This window comes from Piliocolobus tephrosceles, chromosome 5 (assembly GCF_002776525.5).
Source record: "Piliocolobus tephrosceles isolate RC106 chromosome 5, ASM277652v3, whole genome shotgun sequence".
NCBI classification, from domain to species: Eukaryota; Metazoa; Chordata; class Mammalia; order Primates; family Cercopithecidae; genus Piliocolobus; species Piliocolobus tephrosceles.
The window spans coordinates 131,281,593-131,304,742 of NC_045438.1; the positions used below are offsets into that span (position 1 = coordinate 131,281,593).

Sequence of the window (23,150 nt, forward strand, 5' to 3'; positions counted from 1 at the left end):
TTCAAGCGATTCTCCTGCCTCAGCCTCCCCAGTAGCTGGGATTACAGGCATGTGCCACCACGCCCAGCTAATTTTATATTTTTAGTAGAGAGAGGGTTTCACCATATTGGCCAGGCTAGTCTCGAACTCCCGACCTCAGGTGATCCACCCACCTCGGCCTCCCAAAGTGCTGGGATTACAGGCATGAGCCACGGCGCCCAGCCATAATATACATATTATATGTATACTATATACATATACATTGTTTTATTGTGTGTGTGTGTGTGTGTGTGTGTGTATATATATGATACACACACACAGTGTTTTAGAAAACTATGTGGTATTTTAAAATAAATATACATCTCCTCTATGATCCAGAATTTCCCACTCAGGTATTTACCCAAGGGAAATTACAACATTTGTCCACCCAAGCTTTGTATAAGAATGTTTTTATCAGCTTTATTCGTAACAGCCCCAAACTGTCGAGTGGCCATTGACAAAAGAATCCCCATACAATGGAATGGAATACTAGTCAGCAAGAAAACCAAACCAAGTAACACAATATGAATGAATCTCAAAAACTTGATGAGGAAAAAATCCCAGACACAAAATACAAAGTTCTAGAACAAGCAAAACTAACCTGTGGTGATAAAAATCAGAAGAGGGGTTACTTTGGGGTTGCCTGAGTAGGGGCACAAGGAAATTTCCTTAGGTGATGGAAACGTTTTTTATCTTTTTTTTTTTTTTTTCTCTATTGCCCAGGCTGGAGTGCAGTGGCGCAATCTCGGCTCACTGCAAGCTCCGCCTCCTGGGTTCACGCCATTCTCCTGCCTCAGCCTCCCAAGTAGCTGGGACTACAGGCACCTGCCACCACGCCCGGCTAATTTTTTGTATTTGTAGTAGAGACAAGGTTTCACCATGTTAGCCAGGATGGTCTCGATCTCCTGACCTCGTGATCTGCCCGCCTCGGCTTCCCAAAGTGCTGGGATTACAGGCATGAGCCACTACGCCCAGTCACGTTTTTTATCTTAATAGGGATGGTAGGCTACAAGGCTATATGCATTTGTCAAAACTGATTAAAGTATACACTTAAGATTTACATTTCACTTACAGAATTATACTTCCACTTTTTTAGAAAAAGAAAAGTGGTTGGTTATATAGTTGCTTAAATACTCTGTGCTATTGGAACCATTGAAAAGAAGTCCAGTTCTGCCATGCTTCTACGCACACTTGTTCAGCCAAAAGACATGTTCCATAACCCAGAAGTGTCATAAAGCCCTAGCCAGGCTGATCCCTGGGCCTGTTTGCTTCCTCATCTATAACATGCTGAAGTTTACTGTCTGCTCCACTTTGGTGCCTACCATTGCTATCAAAATGAGGGAGCTTATATGGTAGTACTGTGGAAAGTTAAAACACAAGGCAATACTGGAAAAATAGAAGAGAATAGGACAAAGACTTCTTCCGCTTCTGTGATTCTCCAGGGCCACCTATATCTTCAAACTTCTCTGGGGGACTTAAGGTTGGACCCTTAACTAAGGCCTTTCCAACACCTGTTTGGCCCCCTAAGAGAGCACTTTCTGTTGATTCACTGCTACTATACAACCCCCCAACCTATCTCTAAGCACTTTTTTCTAAGGCCTGCCCACTGAGAAAACTAAGCCAAATATCACAACTTCAAATTATTACCACTAACAGGGAGTGGGGAAAACAAAGAAGATACAGAAAACAGCATTTGGATCACCAGCTGGGAAACTCATGAGCTGGCAAAAGTTTGGGCACTTCCAAAGCATGTTATACACATGCTTTCCATCCATCTCCTGCCTCCAAACAGAGACTTCTCCAGGCAATAAGCATGATGGCCTTCTACAAACAGCAGCAATTAAAGGGAAATTACTCCTGCCTCCAGGGACACAGGCTGCTCTCTGTCAGCTATACACAGGCTCCTGGGTATACACAGGCTCCTGTGGGCAGGCCTATACTAGCCAGGCACCTACCTGCCACCCTTGGGATAGGGCCTGGCAGCAGGATGGGGGTCCCTGAGGGCAACTAACCAAAGTCCCAGGCAGCCCTGGAACCAGCAGACCACACTCAGTTGCCAATTTGTCAGGGTTGACAAAGTGATACCAAGAGCCAACCATTCAGTCTTTCACTCTCTGGTCTTCCTTAGGACCTCAGTGGTACCAGCAAAAACCAGCCCATTGGCTTACCTCTCATTGGACCGTATCATGTAGTCAGTAAATTCATGGTCTCCCTTGATCACCTCCAGGGGGACCACCAAGTTGACGTCGGAATCAGTGTTCCGCAGCTGATTGAGTTTAATATTCACTGCGAAGAGGTAATCCCGAACGTCATCTATGCCCACCTTCAGGCCCTTGCACACCACATACCTGGCAGGAGATACGCTGTCACTCCACCGAGCAAGGGCTTCCTCCCCATATATTCCTTTCCCCCAACCCCTTGTGGAATCACAAAGCTTAACAACTTCCCTATTCAACCTTAGGCCTATGCACAAAGAACAACACAGACCCTTTGCGCGCTAAAGTTCCCCTCAAATCCTTCCCTGTTAAGCTCTATTTCTACTCTCTATGGCAGTAGTTCCTAACTTCCCTGTGACAGACGGGCTGCGTCACAATCACCTGGGGAGTCTGTCAAATTACAGACCTAATGAATCAAACTCTCCCAGGAGAAGGTCCAGAAATATGTGTTTGTAACAAGCCACCTGGCAATTCTGATTAGTTGCGTTTTCTCTCACCCTGTGTGTGGGCAGTGTCACACTGGGACCCCAGTAGTGCCTCTGGATAGCAGCTCCTTGCCCCTTCCCAGCCCATGCCCCCCGAAGTGTCCCTGCTATTGGTCACCTTCTCCTGGACCAAGCTGAGAGTCCCTCACATAAGCATGGAGAATAAGGCTTGGGAGAAGGAGGCAGAAGCTGAACTGGCACATCACAAGACCAAAAGATCCAGGAATCCTGAATCCTGTTGGCTCTCATCACTTCTTTAAAGTCAAGGTTTTAAATGTAGCTTAAGAGGTCATGCCAGAGAGATGCACCATGATTTGCTGTTCTGACATTTAGCCAACGAATCTGGCTAATATAGAGAGAAAGGCTTCACCTCTCTGAGTTGGCAGGACGGCTGGTAATAGGCTTGAAGAGACAAACTCGTTCAAAGCAGCAGTACAGCAGGTAGACAAGCCCCACACTAAACGGTGTGAACAGGTCAAAGGTTTTACAGATGAAGTGGCCTCCTAGATTAGAGAGAAAACACCAAAAGCAGCCAATGGGTCTATTCCAAGAGATGGGTGAAGCAGTCTTGGGAGTAAATATGACAAAGTCAAGGAACCAGCACCTGGGTCTGTTAAAAGTTAGAGACAATTTAAGGGGGAGAACCAGTTTTGAGGGGGAATTTGAGGGTTCTTTCTCCCTAAATTACTCATTTAGCTACCTGTCAGCTAACACAAGCAGATTTTTTTAACTTCCCCTCCAACCCCTTATACATGCTCTTGTCCAATAGGGCCTCTAGTGGGCCCTGGGGTGAGGAGACGGCTGAGGAAGTGTCACCTGTCCGGACAATGGATAGCGCCATGAGGAACTGACACAGAAGCAGCTGCTTGCTGAGGATCTCCTGCAGGTTCTCCTGCCCCTCCACCGAGAAACCCTGAAATGAGAGCACAAGGAATGGGGTTGGAAAGAGAAAGGAGAGGGACTGAGAATAACATCACTACCTCATCTTCATCAAGAGTTCTTGAAGTGTTTTCATTGATCACCATCTGACTGATGAAGAAGCAGCTCAGTGTTGAGTTATTTTAGAAGGTCACTGGGCTTGTTAGATGGAGTAAGCACAGGACTGAGACCTACCACTGGACCAGCTCCACTTTCCTGCTCTATCATTCCCAGGGGATGGAACCAAGCCTACTTTTCCAAGGAGATGGTCTAGAAAGTGTTTTAACTCATGGGAATCCCGGGAAGAGTAAGGCAGAACAGAGGCAAAATATTGGCTAGTCAGAGGTCAACCACAACATAAGATAACAGAATGCTCTGGTGAGTCCTAACAAGACCAGGGAGTGAGTGCAGTGAGAAAACTCGCTTCGGCTTCCCACTCTGGTGACAGGAGAAAAGTTAACCTTCCTAGTTACAGTAATCTTTCTCTGTTGACTCAGGTTTTACTTACAATACCCCCTTTCCCGTCCTAAGACCACAGTGCCTCTTCTCTCCAGCTGGCAGACTCTCTGGCCAGGGTATTTACTGAAAGAATGTGTAATGCTGTTTCTAGAGTGGTCTCCCTCCTTGTGAGATCCCAGCAGGAGACAGAGAGTCAGGCTTACATAAAAGTAAAGGAGGCCAGGGGACATCGGGTGGCAGAGTGTTGTTAAATGGGTATAGTTTCTGTTTTGCAAAATGAAAACTTCTGAAAATCTGTTGTACAACAGTGTGAATAGACTTAACACTTAAAAATGATTAAGATGATCAAATTTGTGTTTTTTACAATAAAATAAAAAAAATAAAAAGGACGCTGACCTCTATTAAACAGGCCCCAACCAGGCCAGGTCTCCCTGACTCAGTTCTACAAAAGTGATAGCTAAAGGACTCAGGATAAAAAATGTTTAGCAGTGTCTTCCAGACTTAAAGATGCTTCTCAAAATGCATGTCTGATTATGGAGTCAATTAAAAAAAAAAAAAAAAAAAGCCTAGGTCACCCCTCTACACTGCTGAAGTGCTGAAGCAGAAAGCCCTTGAGTTCGCAACTCTATAGCTGCCGCACTGCAACAGCTGCCTCATAAGCGCTATCAGAATCCCACATCTGCTCAGCCAGAGCAGCCCCTCCCTCACAGCCAGCCCCAAGCCTGTCATCTGTCGTTCCCTGCTGTGCACAGTGCTTCAGTGAGCCTGGGCATCTTTGGTTATCACGCTGACATCCTGCCCACCTTCCTTCAGTAGCCACACAGCTACTGCTTGAGAGGCCACCCAAAAAGCCCCAGAGGCTTTTCTCAACTCTAGCTATATGGCCCTGGAGCAGCTGCCACATTGTCTGTCCTTCCTCTACAGTAAGTGGTGGCTCACTCCAGAAAGGAATGCCTGCATTGTCAGATTAGTGGGTGAGAGCTTCTGCTGAACAAAGCTGCAATGGGCTTCCCTCTGTGCCTCAAGCAGCTGCCTGTAGACAAGGCCTCTTGAACTTTCACTTTAGCCCAGCCCTGACAAGAGCCTCCCGTGGATTCCCGTGCTGCCGTCTTTGGTTAGGTGGCCATCTGTCAGCCTATGAGAGGCTTACAGGTGACCATGTATAGATAGCCTCCACCAGGAGCAACACCAAGATCACCCTACTCCAGGCAAAGGTATCCACAACATCAGTCTCTACAAAAGTATCATTTAAAAAATGTACAGAAAGAATAAAAATGCATCCCCTACAATCTGAATTGTGAAATACCACCTTTGGGGGCAGCTAAAGAACCAGACAAAACAAACAATTCTCAAACCTCTAAAATAACAAATCCTTAATGCATCAGTCTATAGAAAAAAGGTAACCTACCCCATCAGCCATCAGAAAGTGGACACCCTTGCGATCTGTGTTATCCAGGACAAAATTCCGAAAAGCAGAGATGTTCTCTGGGCGGGTGATATCTCCATCTCCGTCAATCCCACCCTCACCTGTCAGAATACAAGAGTCATAGTGAGTTCATCTGCCCTATACATGTCAGGAGCTGGGACACGAGTGCTCTGGGACAGAGAACACAGGCATCAGGTGTCTCGAGAACTAGGGCCCATCCTGCAAGGCTCCCTTACAGTGATGGACCAGGAGGAATAGTACCCTGTTATAATGAAACACAGTCCCAAAGGAGTTGACCAGCCAAAAGTCATCAACTCTTGGAACTTTCTCTTCAAGACCCAAATTGTGTTTAAGGCACCAACATCTAGGCATCAATTTTTTAATAAGGACTGTTTAGAAAGGACTTAGGATTTGCTGCCAAATTACAATCAACATAGAGCAGAGGGACTGCTGTGGGTTGCCAAGCTATCTGCAACCCAGTGCATTCCACACCTGGCACAGAGGACGAGAGATGGGCATGGGTTTGTAGTTGTTAATAACCCTGCCAGTTCTCAGCCAGAGATCAGGCAGCTTCACTATCTCCTGCCACCACAAGAGCAGAGCGCTCCTGAGAGGAGGAATTAATAGAGCCTTGATGAGAATCTGCTGAGGGAGTGTTTGACCCGTGTTCTACACGCCCAGGGTAAAAAGGTATAGTCCAGAGGAAACCAAGATTCTGACAAGAACTGTGAAGCCCAGGGTAAGAGACAGGAAAGAAAACACGGTATGTGGATAACAACTGCTTCTGACCTGAAGTCCCCATAGAGGGGCTGTCCCTCATATCTCCTAGTACCCTCCTCAGTGTCCCTACCATAATAGGGTTCGAAGAGTTCACTGGAAGCAGAGTAGAAGTCCTCCAGCTTGAAGTCATTAGGGCCCTTCAAAGTCATTCCAAAGCCCTTTGCATGCCACTTCTTCCTCCACAGCACATACTCTGAGAAGCCACCTGGGCCTGCACAGACGTCGGCAAAGTAAAGAAGCTCAGCTTCCCGGTCCTTCACCAGTGGCTTCTGCAAAGGGAAATGGAGGACAGGAGAGGAAGGAAAACAAGACAGCTCAATGGGGAGCAGGAAGGAGAATGCAGGGAGAGTAAAATAAGCCTTTTGGCAAGTACAATCCAGAGCTCCCACCAGGGCCACAGCACCCAGGAAATGTATCTTCTGGTGATCAACACCCTTTAGTGTTGCCTCATCCACTCTCAAAATACCCACAACACCTATCACATCACCAGGCCTAGCTCAGACTCCTCATAAAAACATCTTCATGGAGCCAGGCGTGGTGGCTCACGCCTGTAATCCCAGCACTTTGGGAGGCCAGAGAGGCGGACAGTCTGAGGTCAGGGGTTTGAGACCAGCCTGGTCAACATGGTAAAACCCTGTCTCTACTAAAAATACAAAACATTAGCCAGGCGTGGTGGCGCACACCTGTAAACCCAGCTACTCGGGAGGCTGAGGCATGAGAATTGCTTGAACCTGGGAGGCACAGGTTGCAGTGAGCTGAGATCGTGCCACTGCACTTGAGCCTGGGCGACAGAGCGAGACCCTGTCTCAACAACAACAACAAAAATCTTTATGGGTATCTGACTGTACATTTTTTATTTCTCAGAGCGTTTTCCTCACCATATACTGCCTTTCAAAAGTCCTACTGAACAGAATATGCCCCACATTACAGATAAGGAAAAAGCACCAAGATACAAAGTCACAAAGTAATCTGTTCACAGCCAGTCTGCAACAAAGCTAAATTAGGGTCCAGTTGGCCTAACCAGTAGACTCACGTCTTCCTGTCCAACCAAAGCCTGAGGGGCTCTAACATCACCCTCTCCCAGCCACAGGAACCTCCCTTTTCCCATCATAGCCTCTGTCTTCCCTTCTCCCCTTCCTCCTTGGCCCTCCCAACCACCTTTTAAAAAATCCCAAATAACTTTTTATTTTGGAATAATTTTAGATTTACAGAAAAGGTGCCAAGATAGTACAGAGTTCCTGTACCCCTCAGCCAGTTTCCAGTTTTGTTAACACCTTACACCATGGTATGTTTAGCAAAACTAAGAACATTGGTACCTTACTATTAACTAAACTCCAGACTTCATTTAGATTTCACTAATGTTCTTTTTCTGTTTGGGATCCAATCCTGGACACCACATTGCATTTGGTCTTTCTCCTTTTTTGCACTCCCTTTCTTCTTCTCCTGCCCAGTGCTGGGTGTGGGGCTGGGGCAGGGCACAGTCAGAAGCTGACAAGACAGAGAGGGAAGGAAATACTGGTGTGCAGCAACAGCAGCTTCCAGGCAACCATCAGAGCACCCAGCAAATTCAGGACTAACAATCATTTGAATTTCGGCATAATTACATTTGTGGCCCCTTGAATAGCTTTCACTCTCTCTCCCCAGCATTTTTTTTTTTTTTTTTTTTTGTAGCAATGAGGTCTCACTCAGCCCACGCTGGGGTGCAGTGGTGCAGTAATAATTCACTGAAACCTTGAACTCCTGAGCTCAGGCAGTCCTCTTTCTTCAGCCTCCTGAGTAGCTGGAACCGCAGGCACACATCACCACGTTCAGCACACTTTTTTTTTTTTTTTTTTTTTTTAGAGACAGGATCTTGGTATATTGCCCAGGCTGGCCTCAAACTCCTGGACTCAAGCAATCCTCCCACTTCAGCCTCCCACAGTGTTGGAATTACAAGTGTAAGTCACCACGCCCATCCTAGCTTTATCTCTTAACCTCACATTTATGCTGAACCCAGTACTGGCCCATATTGTATGTTTATACTTCTCTTTTACGCAAATGCTAGGTATGCTCTTACCCACACCTAAGCCCTAGACAGTGAAATTCTACCCACCCTCCACAGCAGAGAGGATGAACCATTTGCACTGGTGACAACAAAAGGTTGAGTTATACAAGTGGGTAACCGCAAAAAACTAGAGTTTGCCTCAGACCATGATGAACACTCAGCCAGAAGAGGCTCAGGGACCTCAGTCTTCCTTCTCTGTAGGTTCGGCATGGCTGAGTACTGGTCTGAAGTTCTGCAGCTGCTAGATAACGATTAGAAAGCTTTGGGGGAAATAGTCCCAAGAAAAATAGAAATACTAACATTTACAACCCAATCACTTCTTGGTGAGATGGGCCCTTCTTCTGATGATAGCTATCTAGCTTTATCAAAATAGTGAAAAAGTCTCTGGAGAAAGTAGGGACTTTAGCTAAAAATAAATGTCATCATCCTGTGATAAGCCCACTCCAGGCATGCTGGGTCTTAATCATTCTTTCTCCACTTCCCTACTAAGCCACCCCAGCATTCTTGGTTCCTGAGCCATCAATTATTCATCTTTTTGGATTATATTCATCTGCACACAAAAAAGACCTAATGGTATTTACCAAGAACACTATGTAGCATCTTCGAGTCAGCGTGGTGGTAATGAGGCAGGGGTCACAAGTTTAAGCCCTACACATACTGCAAAGAGGGAAAACAAGGTTCCTTGCCACCGGCCGTGCCCTCTGAGTGAAACACTGGTCCAAAGGAAGACTGGGAGAAGGATGCAGAATGATCAATGCGAGCACCTCACCCCTGAAAAGGGGGCATGAATATGACCTCATTCTGTGATTTCAAGACGTATGGTCGTTATAGGTCATGGCCAGGAAGTCTTTTCACAGGAAGGACAGCTGGGGTTCTCAGCCCTGCTACTTACTGCCTGTGCAGTCAAGGACAAGCACACAATGTAAGTCATTAAGCTTGAGCTTGCTCAGTTATAAATTGGGACTGATGCAGGTATTTCTCCAGGCTGTCGTAGGACTAAATAAAGTATCCTATATTGAAAAGCTTTACAAGCTGTGAAGTATTAAACAAATTAATTCAAGATGATATTGTACTCAATCAGATCAACTTCCTCAGAGTCAAAACTCTCATCCCTTTCCACATTTTTCTCTTTCCAGTGGTGAGTACAGCAGCACTCCGAGTACACTCAATGGAAATTAGACAAATGATGTCTACATTCCGTTGTCTTCTGCAGTGCTTCACACACAATGTATTCTTGTCTCAACAACATCCCCAGGCACACGAACCCCTGATATAATGTAACAGTTTATAATATGCTTCCATATACTCCAAGGATCTAAATTTCCCTCCTTCCTTTGTCTCTTCAGTTCTTGCTTACAGCTTCTTTATTTTCTGCCCCTCACCCCCTTTTCTCCTTTACCATAACCTGCAGCACCACAGACCTACTTAAAAACTTCACAGTTGGCTAGGCGTGGGAGTTCACGCCTGTAATCCCAACACTGGGAGGTCAAGGCAGGCGGATCACCTGAGGTCGGGAGTTTAAGGCCAGCCTGACCAAAATGGAGAAACCCTGTCTCCACTAAAAATACAAAATTAGCCGGACGTGGTGGCGCATGCCTGTAATCCCAGCTACTTGGGAGGCTGAGGCAGGAGAATCCCTTGAACCCAGGAGGCAGAGGTTGCAGTGAGCTGAGATCGCGCCATTGCACTCCAGCCTGGGTAACAACAAGCAAAACTCCGTCTCAAAAAAAAGAAGAAGAAGAAAAAAAAAAACAACTTCAGAGTCTGCTCTCTCCATCACCTGTTATCATCTCCTAACCTCTCCACATTCCAAGCTTCAAATTCTCCTGCTCTTAGTCTACAATTTGCCTGATCCAAGAGCCACTATGACCCTACCAAATGTGGGTGTGTGCCTGGGCCTTCAGCCACTCCCTCTTCTGCTGGGGACTGTTCTAGTGTCTCTGCTTGCCTGAAAACCACACCAAACCTGTTGGGCTTGGCTGTATCTCTGGTCCTCAGGGGAAAACGGAAATGAAAAGAGAGAATAAAACACTAGGGGCTCATGAGAAATCACTTTTCTTATAGTGGAACGTAGAGAAACATCTCTGAAAGGGCAATTCTCCATGGCCACTAACAATCAATTCAGGTCAAGAAGCTGCCTGAAGCATTACAAACACGGCTGCCTTTTCCTATGTAACTGAAGTCTCTACCCTCGACCTGAATGGTACAATCCTGATGCCTACTTCATTTTCATGACAGCAAAAGGCAATAACCAGATACCAGCTGCTGGAGGCATTTATATTCAAAAGCCAAAAAAGACACTGTGACTTCCCATCAGCTTGACAGAGCTCCTCTGCCAGGCAGGGGTTTAAAGGAAATCATTTGGAGCTCAGAAAATTAAATCAACATTATATCAACCTAATTTTCTCAAGATGCTAATTCCAAGAGCCCTTTTGTGCTGCCTGCTGGTACTGGGGAACGAGGAGGGAGACCTGGGAGCGAAAAATGAGTAGTGGCTGGAGGGGCTACATGCCAGTTTTGTCAGCAAGGAGGAAGCAGTTACGTAGGTGGAGCTGAAACATTAAAGAACTTGGAAAATAAGTTTGTTTAGCCAGTGGATAATCAGGGGGTCTAGTGGAATGAGGGTGAGTGAAGCAGAAACAGGTTTGGGGATAGCTGGCTCCTGGCCCTGTCACGGTCAAAGAAAAGTAACTTTCTAGGACCAGGTAAAAATGCTTTGAAACCCTGAAGGGTATTCTAGAATGAAATTTCCTTTTTTTCTTTCTCTATCACTATGGAGAGTCTATGTTCAGAGAAATGAGATGCAGCAGAGTAGAAAATCATTTTGCTTTACCATTTCTTGAAAAGGGCCAAAGCCTTATAATTATGATCCCACACAAAGCTTGTTCAAAGAGGCAGAGAAGGAAAGTGGCTCAGTCTAAAATTATAGTCTCAGTGCTGGGACAACTCTTAAGAGCCTTTTGGTTCTACCCCAGCCCTCTGGCAGGTTAGTACAGCTCATTTCAGAACGAGGCAGCTGAGGCCCAAAGAAGGTATAAACTTAAGTAATCCCTCCTGCTTCATAAATGCTATGTCCCTCCTCACCACATTCCAACAACAGAGGCTAGATTTTCAGATACAACACTGATTTTAAATAGATCAGTGAAAAGGCCCACTGAAATGCCCACATTTCATCCAACACTCAAACCATATTTCCCAGTACCCCCCTCTCATACCAGAGACAGCACCCAAATCAGGTGATGTCACCAAGTTTCAATCTGGAAAATAGCTTGCTATACAAAAACAATATTCACCCTTTCACTCTACCTTCTGTAGGGTTAGGGGCTCGGATTCCAGGACTGAAGCCCTGGAGACAACTGCTTCACTCCTGGGACCACAGAAGCACTGTGGGACCCTATCTGAGGAGCTCAAAGCAAAATATCTCCATCACACAGTCAGAATACTCTCCTAGCATTGAACAAATGGCAATGGCTGAGCCACTGAAGCTTAAACCCACTTAGCACCATGAATTCAGAAGCAGAATCTTGTTCTCACCCCATAAGAGTCCCGCGGATTTGTGAACATGCGATCAAACACAAAATCCATGTTAGCCATCTTCATTGCTGCCCTGCAATAAAGCAAGACAGAAAAGTACTGGATGTACTAGGCTCAACTGAAAAGGTAGAGCAGGGAGCACCAGGGGAGGGGAGGGAAATGTCAGCAAACCTGTTTAGAAAGAAGACTCCTCGGATCATCTCGTAGGGATTGGCCCGAGTCCGAGCTCGCCGCATCTCTTCCCCATCCAGGACATCAAACACGCTCTGCCCAGAGAATCAGAACCTCAAGGTGAGCTCCAGGATAGGAAAGGGATCTTAAGAGCATGCAGTGCCCAACTCATAGCCCTCCAAGGAACAAGGTTCCTGTGGCATCTCAGCTCTGAAATGTCTCACTGTGTGACCCTAGACAGGTTGCTTAATCACTTGCTCAACTACCTTGCCGGTAAATTGGTAAAAAACAACAACAACAACAAAAAAAACAAAAACAAAAACAAAAAAAAAACAATGTAAGCAGGTGCCTGGCACATGGCAAATGGTTAAAGAACAGCACCCGCTGCTACACACAGAGCCACCTCTGGGAATTGCTAATCCTCATAGTAAATCTGTTTCTCCATCCCATACCAGCAGCTACTCTCCAAGGGATCAAAGTTCTGGTATGAAGGCTTACCTGACTAGAGCTCACTTAGAGAGAGGAGAAACAAACAAACAAGACCAGCATTTTCTGATGGCATCTACTACACAGTAGCGATCCCTTCTCTCAAACTTCCCTGACCAATTTCCTCTCTAAAGAAATCCTCACATTACCTGAGTTCCAGTCATCTTATGGATATTCCCAACCCTATGACTGCCAAAAAATAAAATCTGTGAGGCTAGTCTGAGGCCTGCCTTCTTCACCAACCCATTTCCTCCTCAGAGTTCCCCTGACTCATTCTGCCCACAGATAATGTGATTCTCAATTAGGCCAAAAAGTATCAAGGGGAGGCTAACATTTACCCAGGTACTTCACACCCACTATTTCATTTAGTTCTCACAACAACCCCAAGAAATGAGTATTTTCTCCTCATTTTATAGATGAGGACACTTAAACTCAGAGAAGATAAAGCAACTGGGCCACGTTCACACAGCAAAAAGTTGCAGATCTTGGATTTGAATCCCGGTCTATCTGATGCTGAAGAATGACTCCAAACCTTTTGCTACACCAGGCCCTCTCAGGATTACAATGAAAAGACCCACTGAGGTTAGGTGGATCCATTCTTGGCTGCTGACCACAGGGACAGCACAACACCCACAGGGCAAAACAGTCACCTGGGAAAAGGACAATTTGCAGATATGAATCAAGCTATGCATCTGATCTCCAGTAAAAATCTTAACTTTAGCCTTCCCACAACCAACTCAAAGGAGAAATGGAAAAGTCCAGCAAATCACCTCCCACAAGGTTTTCATATCTGGTTCTAGCCACAAGACCTTACCTTACACTGCAACACACTATGAAGCAGCTCTTCCCCACAAAACTCTGTTTCATCTTCAATAATCATCTTTCTCTACAGGGAGAAAAAAGCAGTAAGTAATGACCACATATGACTGCAATTGTCAGGGATGAAGGAAGAAATTAGGGTTCCAAGTAAGTAGAGCAAGAAGGGACTTGGTTCTCTGCCAAGAAACATCAATCCCTGAAGGGTGGGAAAGAGAAAATCCTAAACCCCTGTGGCTATTCTCCAGATGGCTGTGAGATGAAGCACCCCCTCACCCCCACCCCGGGAGCTCTGAGTAGAGCACCATATGGACACAAGGCTCATGAATGCTGAGGCTGGGAGCACCAAACAGGAAGGAGATATTCAAGCTGTCTAACCCTGGAGCACGGAGGCAGAAGGATGGGGAATGCCTCAAATGACAAAAGCTTGTCCTTCCACCAGGAAGCCTCTCACTCTGTGATGAGTACAAATGTATGATACTAGGCACTGACCTGGTAGCATTTCAGAAAACAGGGATGTTAAGGGGTCTCACGGGGATATCAAGTGCAACCCCCATATGAGTGAAGCCACCTCTAAACCAGTGAAACTCAATCTCTTTGGTCTCAGGTTTTACACTCTTAAAAATTATTGAGGATCCTAAAGAATTTTTGTTTATGCGGGATAGATAATAGATAGATAATCTATTATCTAGAATTCAAATAATTATATTTGAAATTAAAACTGAGATTTTAAAAATATTTTTCAATTCAGTTTAAAAGACTAATGTTAACATAAATGCTTTTCAGAAATATATTTTCAGAAAAATAACCATATTTCAAAAAAGAAAAAAATTAGTGAGGACAGTGGTACTGTTTTCCATTTTTGCAAATTTCTTCAGCATCTGGCTTAACAGAAGGACAGAGTTTCCTTTCTGCTTTTTCATTCAATCTGTTGTAATATCACATCATAGCCTCTGGAAAATTCCACTGGATACTTGTGAGAGACTGAGGGTGAAAAGTGCAAATAACTTTTCAATATCATTATGAAAACAGTTTTGCCCTTGCGGACTCCCTGAAAGGGTCTCCCTGAAAAGATCCCCGGGAGCACATATACTTTGAGAACTGCCCTCTAAGACCTATTGATTTGGTGGCCATCTACTTTATTCTCACAATTTTCCAGAAGAAGATTAAACAAATACCCTCTGTAACAATTCCCTCATTACTTTCTGAGGACAATGTCCTTTCATCTAGCAGTGATCAGAATATACACAGATATGTATGATAAGCCACTTCAAAATGCATCCATGAAGAAGACAGAGGTTATACATTTTGTCTGCCTTACAATTTAAATGACTCGGAGAAAAGAAAAAGCCCTGCCATATCTCCAAGGGGCATACTTGTAAAGCTCATGACACTCCCTCCTGACACAGCTTTATTCCTACCAACGTGAATGGTCAGATTCACATTTTTCTTAAACTGCAAGTATAAGTATGTACATACCAGACTTGAGCAAATGAAGTCAAGAGAGTGTCAAGAAGTCAGGGTACATCTTCCTAAAAGCCTACCTTTCCCACGACCATCCAATCGCTCATTTCCTGAGTGTCAGGAATTTCAGTAGTACATTCTGGAAACCATGACACCTGCTCACAGGCACTGGGCTGCAAACAAAAGAGAGGCTAGTAAGACAGGTATGACAGACCCTCAAAGCTAAACCCCAACTCATCAGGACTTCCCCAAAACAATCAAAAGGGACTGAGACAGACCGAAAAGGGTGCAGGTTGCTGAAGCCAAATGCAGTGGTCAGACATGAGAAGTGAGAGCCACAATTCTAAAGTTTAACTTCTAAAGGCCAGCTCCAATTCTGCTTAGAATCCTTACAAACTTCTCAAACCTAAGGTTTCTTTCATTCGTTCCCTCATTATTTAATGAATACCTACTATGTGTTAAGCACTCAGAATGCAGAGTTAAATAGGACATGGTACTTGGCAAAAGGGGTTTGCAATCAGAGAAGTAAACAGGCAGTTATCACGTATGATGTAGGTCTATGACAAGATAAGTATATCAGACTTAATGGCAATGAGTCTCATCTCCTGATTCCTTTCAAAGTGTTATTCACAAAACAATCCAGAAACTGGTAAATAGGATTCCTAGCCCATTCATTCTAAGACAGAACAAAAACTGACATCTCTAATGGCTGCTTCCTCTTAATTTTTCACTACTTTCCTATCAGGCCAAAATAGTGCATTAGGATCATCTGCAGTGCTTCTAAAGAGTACTGATGCAGCTGGGTGTGGTGGCTCACGCCTGTAATCCCAGCACTTTGGGAGGCTGAGGTGGGCAGATCAATTGAGGTCAGGAGTTCAAGATGAGCCTGGCCAACACAGTGAAACCCCGTCTCTACTAAAAATACAAAAATTAGCTGGGCGTGCTGGTGCACATCTGTAATCCCAGCTACTTGGGAGGCTGAGGTGGGAGAATCCCTTGAATCCGGAAGGTGGAGGCTGCAGTGAGCCGAGATTGCACCACCACACTCCAGCCTGGATGACAGAAGGAGACTCCGTCTCGAAAATAACGTAACGTAACGTAACGTAACAAAACAAAATAATAAAATAAAATAAATAAAATAAAATAAAATAAATAGTACTGATGCCTGGGGCTGGGCACAGTAGCTCAGGCCTGTAACTCCAACGCTTTGGGAGGCCAAGGAGAAGGACTGCTGGAGGCCAGGAGTTTAAGACCAGTCTGGGCAACACAGCAAGACCCTGTCTCTACCAAAAAAAGTCTAAAAAATTAGCCAGGCATGGTGGCACAGGCCTGTAGTTGCAGATACTCAGAAGGCTGAAGTGGGAGGATATCTTAGGCCCAGGATTTCGAAGTTGCAGTTAACTGTGTTTATGCCACTGCATTCCAGCCTGGGCAACAGTGCAAGACCTTGTCTCAAATAAAATAAAAACTAAAAAAAAGTACTGATGCCTGAGAACCACCTCCAGAGTATAAGATTCTACTGGTCTGAGGTGAGGCCTGGGGATAAGTTTTCAGAAGTCTCCAGATGATTCTACTGTGCAGGCAGCGCTAAGTGCCACCAGGATAGAGAAACATGAAATATAAAACCTAAACAGATGGCTAACCTGCATGGCAGCTTCACATATTAGCTCCCGAGCAAGTGTGGAGAAGAGATTCACCATTGCAAATTGAAGCAATGTGATTAAAAGTAATATTACATGCTCTGAAAGGCATAAAATGGTATCACAATGCAAGGTCTTGAGGCAAGCCAACCAGCATCAACAGAGAAAAAGTTGAAAAGAAAAATTACTGAAGCCTTTTGTCCATGAATCTGGCAGTGAATCATGGCTTCTTCTCCTGGTCAAATCTATCACATTTAAGCATAAAGGTGACAGAGTTGGTTATAAATTATAAACTCTAGAGAACAAGAAGCTCATAAACTTGGAAAGAAAAAGCAGACTCAATCAATGTCCCAATGGAAGTCTGACTATTATAACTACCTACAGAGTGGACTTTGTGCAAAGGGTCATACCCTGTCCTCTACATTCCTAGGCTGCAGTAGCCACTAAGCATGTATCCTGTGGTAACTGCAGGATTGGATATCCACCCTGGACACCCAGACTCACCTGCTGTAAAGAAGTGGCTGCCAACTGACACTTGATCTCTCTCTCTCTCTTTTTTTTTTTTTTTTTTTTTAAGACGGAATCTCACTCTATCGCCCAGGCTGGAGTGCAGTGGCGTAATCTCGGCTCACTGCAAGCTCCGCCTCCTGGGTTCACACCATTCTCCTGCCTCAGCCTCCGGAGTAGCTGGGACTACAGGTGCCCACCACCACGCCCAGCTAATTTTTTGTATTTTTAGTAGAGATGGGGTTTCACCGTGTTAGTCAGGATGGTCTCGATCTCCTGACCTTGAGATCCGCCCGCCTCGGCCTCCCAAAGTGCTGGCATTACAGGCATGAGCCACCGTACCCAGCCCCACTTGACCTAACTTTTACTTACAAACTTTTACTTACTTTGGGGCTTTTTTTTTGTTTTGTTTTGTTTTAAAGACAAAGTCTCGCCCTGTTGCCCAGGCTGGAAGACTAGAGTGCAGTGGCGCAATCTCTGCTCACTGCAACCTCTGCTTCCCAGGTTCAAATGATCCTCCTGCTTTAGCCTCCCAAGTAGGTGGGATTACAGGTGTGAGTCACCACGCCCAGCTAGTTTTTGTATTTTTAGCAGAGATGGGGTTTCGTCATGTTGGTTAGGCTGCTCTTGAACTCCTGACCTCAGGTGATCCACCCGCCTCAGCCTCCCAAAGTGCTGGGATTACAGGTGTAAGCCACCATGCCCGGCCTATAGGGTGATTTCAGATTTTGAGTTAGGAAAGTTAGTTCAACATCTGCCCCACTGAAAGGATGTGGATTCTTGTTTTAACACGAATGAAGACATAGAAACCACCAGGTACTTCTGAGATGAAAGTCCACAACCAGCAACCAGCAGCAGGTATCTACACTATTCCGCATTGCCAGTCTACTGGTCTCAATGCCCACAACTACAAGTCAACAGCGAGACTGGCCCCAGAACCCAAGAGCTCCTCACTCGTCAGAATCTTACTCAGAAGACTTATGAGGCTTTTATCACGTGCAGATTCACGTGACTTCTTTCCTGAACTGGAACATTAAGGAGACAAATAAAATATCAATTTTCCAGAGTTCAGAGCCACATTTGAAGCTGAACTACAGCAACTATGCAGAAAGCTAGATGTTTGAGTTCCATTTTCTCTAGTTTCAACTCTGTAATGGTAGTATCTCAATGTTATTTTTAGGTGTTTTTACTGTACCCACTACAGATCCTTTGTGGAGTAAGACAGGACATAAATAAATGAATAAAATAAAATCTCACATTATCTGTGCCATGAAAAGGGATAATGAGAGTTTCTTTGGATCTTCAGGTTGAAAACAAACTGGTACCCAAGTAAACAGACTACACCCACAGTAGAAAAGCAATGTGGCATAAAAAAGCACCCATTTGGAACCTGGATGGCATAAACCTGTGGAGGTACAAGGATCTTCTTAGAAGGCACCTGCTCCAGTCACTCACACAGTGAGAGAGTAGGTGCTCCCTCGGCCTGCTTGAACACTTTCAGCAGAGAGAGCACACTGCCTCACGAGGTATCCTAGTCCACTAGTGGAGAGCTATAACTATTTATTAAAGTTTTTATGGAGCCAAACTCTGCCTTTCAAGCATCTTCTACCCATTGGTCTTAGACAGTCCTATAATGCAACAGGAAATCCACATCCCACCATATCTCCCCCAGCCTTCTGTTTTCCATTCTGGATATTCCCAGTACTTTCCATGTAAAAAACTAATTCCACTTTGCTCGTACTGCCTCTGGAGATTTCTAGTTTGTTTATATGGCTTCTTAAAGCTATGCATCCAAAAACACAAGTGGCTTTTCCATCTCCTCCTCCCTTCAACACTTACCTCTGGCTCATCTCGCCAGTCCACGTTCAGTTCCTGGTCAAAGCCCCGGAGTGTCAGACCCAAGCCTCTTCGACCTTTCTGACTGGAAGCCTCAACGATGTCCTTTCGACCCTGGCTGTATTTACCCAATCCTTCACCTTCCCTGAAGCCCATCTTGGCCTGAAAAAGTAATGGAGCACAATTAATTAAGTCCAACAGACATTTTTTTTTTTTTTTTTTTTTTGAGACGGAGTCTGGCTCTGTCCCCCAGGCTGGAGTGCAGTGGCGCGATCTTGGCTCACTGCAAGCTCCACCTCCTGGGTTCACACCATCCTCCTGCCTCAACCTCCTGAGTAGCTGGGACTACAGGCACCCACAACCACGCCCGACTAGTTTTTTTGTATTTTCAGTAGAGACGGGGTTTCACTGTGTTAGCCAGGATGGTCTCGGTCTCCTGACCTCGTGAACCGCCCGCCTCGGCCTCCCAAAGTGCTGGGATTACTGGAGTGAGCCACCGTGCCCGGCCCCAACAGACATTTGTTTAACCCCATCACATGCCAGACAGTGTGCTAAATCCTAAGAAATAAAGACCAGTAAGGTCTAAAGTTTGTCTTAGCCTAATGAAGAAAAGAAGCATAAATAAATAACTACAGTATAACTGTGGGCCCAGTGGCTGGCTGTTCTGGAGGTTAAAGTCTATGGCAACCAGAAACTGGATAAATGAGAAGGGACCTCATAGCCGTAATTGAAAGCACTCAGAGTAGTTAATGAATCTTATTGGACATCTGCTAATTTGTCTGATTAAGTGAGAAATAGATCTAGAGTAGAGGTGATAAAGAGAACATAATTTAAAATGGAACCGCTTCAAGTAACTTGTACCTTACCCTTATCCAGTCAAACCGCCTTACTAGGCAAGGATAACTAGCTTTGCAGGAGCCCACTGAAGAGATTAAAAACTTGCCTTATATAAAAGTGAGGTATGGGAGGTGCTGTAATACCCTGGGACAGAAACAGTTTTTTAAATGCCACAACTATCTGTAAGTTCTTACTAAACTTTAGAGTTACTGGGCCCAGGTATATACCCAAAGATTAGAGACTTGAATCCCAAAGATTAGACTCCTGCCTAATAAAAAAAACTCCAATCCTAACAAGATCTAAATTTCCCTGGAGGGTCTGTATTCCCTCTGAAAGGGACATTACCAGCTAAAGAGCTGAATGGAATTCCTATGGTAGCCACAAATAATTTCTCTCAGGTCAAACAGGCTAACTGAGTCACAAGCCTTTCCATCTTTAACTTCCCCAAATCTTGTGCCCTGCAAACTAGAATCCTGACCTATGGTTTTAGCAGTGACAATTCTCATTCTTAAATGAATCCAAGAGAAAATGGAGGGGTCAACTATAGTATTTCTTTCTTTTTTTTTTTTTTGAGACGGAGTCTCACTTTGTTAATCAGGCTGGACTGCAGCGGCGCGATCTCAGCTCACTGCAACCTCCACCTCTCGGGTTCAAGCGATTCTCCTGACTCAGCCTCCTGAGGAGCTGGGATTACAGGCACATGCCACCATGCCTGGCTAATTTTTCTGTATTTTTAGTAGAGACGGGGTTTCACCATGTTGGCCAGGCTGGTCTCGAACTCCTGACCTCAAGTTGATCCGCCTGCCTCAGCCTCCCAAAGTGCTGGGATTATAGACGCGAGCCACTGCGCCTAGCCCAATTATAATTATTTCTAAAGCTAGACAGAAGGTAAACTTGGATTTCTCTAACGTTTGCACATATACTAAGGAACATGAGCAGGTCTTCCTAGTCACATTCTCCTTGTGATATATCAATTAGGTATGAAAGCTGGGAAAAATAATTGGGCCTTCTTTCAGAAAAAGAATAAATGGAATACTTCCATTTATTTTAGGCATCTGGGAGTGAACAGGATTTTAGTCATTTCTTTTGACACCACTCACTAGAGCAAAAATTCACAGCATGAAGCTTCTTTACCCACTGACAAACATCCATGTTTAGGGAAGTATATTCACATGCTAATAACAAGAATTCATTACTATGGATATGAAAAGGTGGTCCAGTCCAGACAGGACAGCAGAAACAGGCCTAAGCAGTCACTGCCCATAGATGATACAAACATGATAGATACTTCTATCAAGAAGTGGGTCACACTCTGCTAAATTTCAGTAGCTGATAAGCAAAGGAAAAACCTATGGCCAAATTTTTCTTCTTTTCATACCAATACAAACTGCCCTTCTTTCACTCTGCTGGTGGGGCTTGAGAAACCCAACCCAAGTGCTGACATACCATAAGCTTCTGGGAGACGCTATTATACATGGAATAGCGAGAAGAAGTTCCCTCCACAAGGGAGTCTGCTTTGAATGCATCATCAAAGGAGTCAGAGCTGTGTTGTTTCCCCTCGGTCTCACTATCAGACCCACTAAGGCTTGTAGTAGATGCTGAAAAAGAAAAAGGAAAATGTTTAGGTAGGTTTATGGCACAAAATAGCCTCCAGAAGTCCAAGTTTCATTTATTCAATTACTGTTCAGTATACACAACGCACACATAAAGTTCATTAAATGACCTAAGGTCAAATCTATTCTCTACCTCTTACTAGCCAGGTAATCTTGGGCAAGTCACTACTGAAAGTTCCTAATGGACTTGACACAATGGGGGCTCAAAAATAACAGTTTTCCTTCCCCACCCTTTCAATTTCCTCCACTACAAAACTGGGATGGTAATACCTGCTTCACAGGATTGTTTAAAGATTAAATGAAATAATGTATTTGCAAATACGTTGTTGGCTAGGCATGGTGGCTCACACATAATCACAGCACTCCAGGAGGCTGAGGTGGGCAGATGACATGAGGTCAAGAGTTCAAGATCAGCCTGGTCAACATGGTGAAACCCTATCTCTACTGAAAATACAAAAATTAGCCGGGTGTGGTAGTGCGTGCCTATAATCCAAGCTACTTGGGAGGCTGAGGCAGGAGAATTGCTTGAACCCAAGAGGCAGAGGCTGCAGTGAGCCGAAATTGTGCCACTGTACTCCAGTCTGGGCAAAAACAGTGAGACTCCATCTCAAAAAAAAAAAAAGAAGTACATTGTCAAATATAAAGTGTATTTACTGAAGATATGATTGTTATTTCTGCTGCTGGTGGTTATTCTTTGAACATCAGTATCCAAACATTGATGCCTGATTCCATTTTCAACAATTCCATTATAAGGCTAACATTTTTATTTCTTATAATTGCAAAAAGAACTTTTGGAAGGAACGATATACAAGAAGACCAATAAAAGTGATTATTCATACATTCAGGGTTTAGCACTTGGAGGCAGAATACCAAAACAATTACTTGGAACTAGTGAAAGCGAAAGTGAAACTTGACTTACATTTTTATACCGCGAAAGTTTACACTGGCTATCTTTTTATATTTTTTGACTTACGAACCATGTGAACATATTATCTATTAAAATTTAAAATAAACATGAAAATACCAACTTAGCAATGTGGCATAATTTCTTTGAAGAAGGGACACCACTCAGAAAGGGTGTTGATTCAAAACTTGGCTACTTGTGAGAAGTAGTGAGGGACAGTCACAGAAGGCAGTGTGTAAAACATTTTTTAATAGACCCAAGGTGGTCACTATTCAGGTATTTCTAACTTGAAGAATACATTATAATTCTGAAGCCAATCTTCACTGATCTATCCATTTCCCTATCAGAACCAAAACCTGTTAAGGGTTGACATTCAAGAAGAACAAAGCTTTCCCCAGCACTCTAGGCCTAACTGATTATCCCCTCCACTGTGCTCCATCCAGTAGTACCAGTGCCATTGGCACAGCACTCATCACATTGCGTTAGAGCCAGTTATTGTTTGCCACCTGCTGTCCCCACTGGACAGGGTCACTCCTGGAGGGCAGGAACTGTGTCACAGTCTGTACCCAACAGCTGGACTGAGGTTTTCCATTTAATAGAAATTAATTAAATGATTACCGTAGTAAATGTAAAGATGTGTCAGCCAAGTGTCACTTTCCTAAGGACCTACAGAGTATATGACTCCTTAAGACATTTTCTCTTACAAATAGTGCAAGCTGTTCAGGTATTAAAAGTTTAAGGATGATAATGGGATCGCTATATCTTAACAGAGAATGGAGCCCTCATGGGGTTATGATTTAGCTTCTCCACCAGTAGGGAATTAGGACATCTGTCATAGTTCAGAACACTGATACTGTTTAAAAGATCAGACTACTGGCTGGGCGCGGTGGCTCAAGCCTGTAATCCCAGCACTTTGGGAGGCCAAGACGGGCGGATCACGAGGTCAGGAGATCGAGACCATCCTGGCTAACAGGGTGAAACCCCGTCTCTACTAAA

At 44.5% G+C, this 23,150-nt stretch overlaps 1 protein-coding gene across 2 annotated transcripts in view; it reads right to left on the reverse strand.

Annotated features, from left to right (window-relative positions):
• Positions 1-23,150, reverse strand: part of CMTR1 (cap methyltransferase 1) — a 49,588-nt gene that overhangs the window by 16,940 nt on the left and 9,498 nt on the right. For both annotated transcript variants that reach the window (XR_002731727.2, XM_023212701.2), the window contains exons 3-13: positions 21,084-21,235; positions 18,804-18,962; positions 14,898-14,990; positions 13,352-13,423; positions 12,052-12,146; positions 11,881-11,953; positions 6,373-6,571; positions 5,505-5,623; positions 3,536-3,632; positions 3,090-3,222; positions 2,187-2,366 (exon numbers count right to left, since the gene is read on the reverse strand). Coding sequence is in view for 1 of the 2 variants with exons in the window: in XM_023212701.2 (XP_023068469.1) it covers positions 2,187-2,366; positions 3,090-3,222; positions 3,536-3,632; positions 5,505-5,623; positions 6,373-6,571; positions 11,881-11,953; positions 12,052-12,146; positions 13,352-13,423; positions 14,898-14,990; positions 18,804-18,962; positions 21,084-21,235 (1,372 nt within the window). In the remaining variant the exon portion in view is untranslated. The remainder of the gene's footprint in view (positions 1-2,186; positions 2,367-3,089; positions 3,223-3,535; positions 3,633-5,504; positions 5,624-6,372; positions 6,572-11,880; positions 11,954-12,051; positions 12,147-13,351; positions 13,424-14,897; positions 14,991-18,803; positions 18,963-21,083; positions 21,236-23,150) is intronic.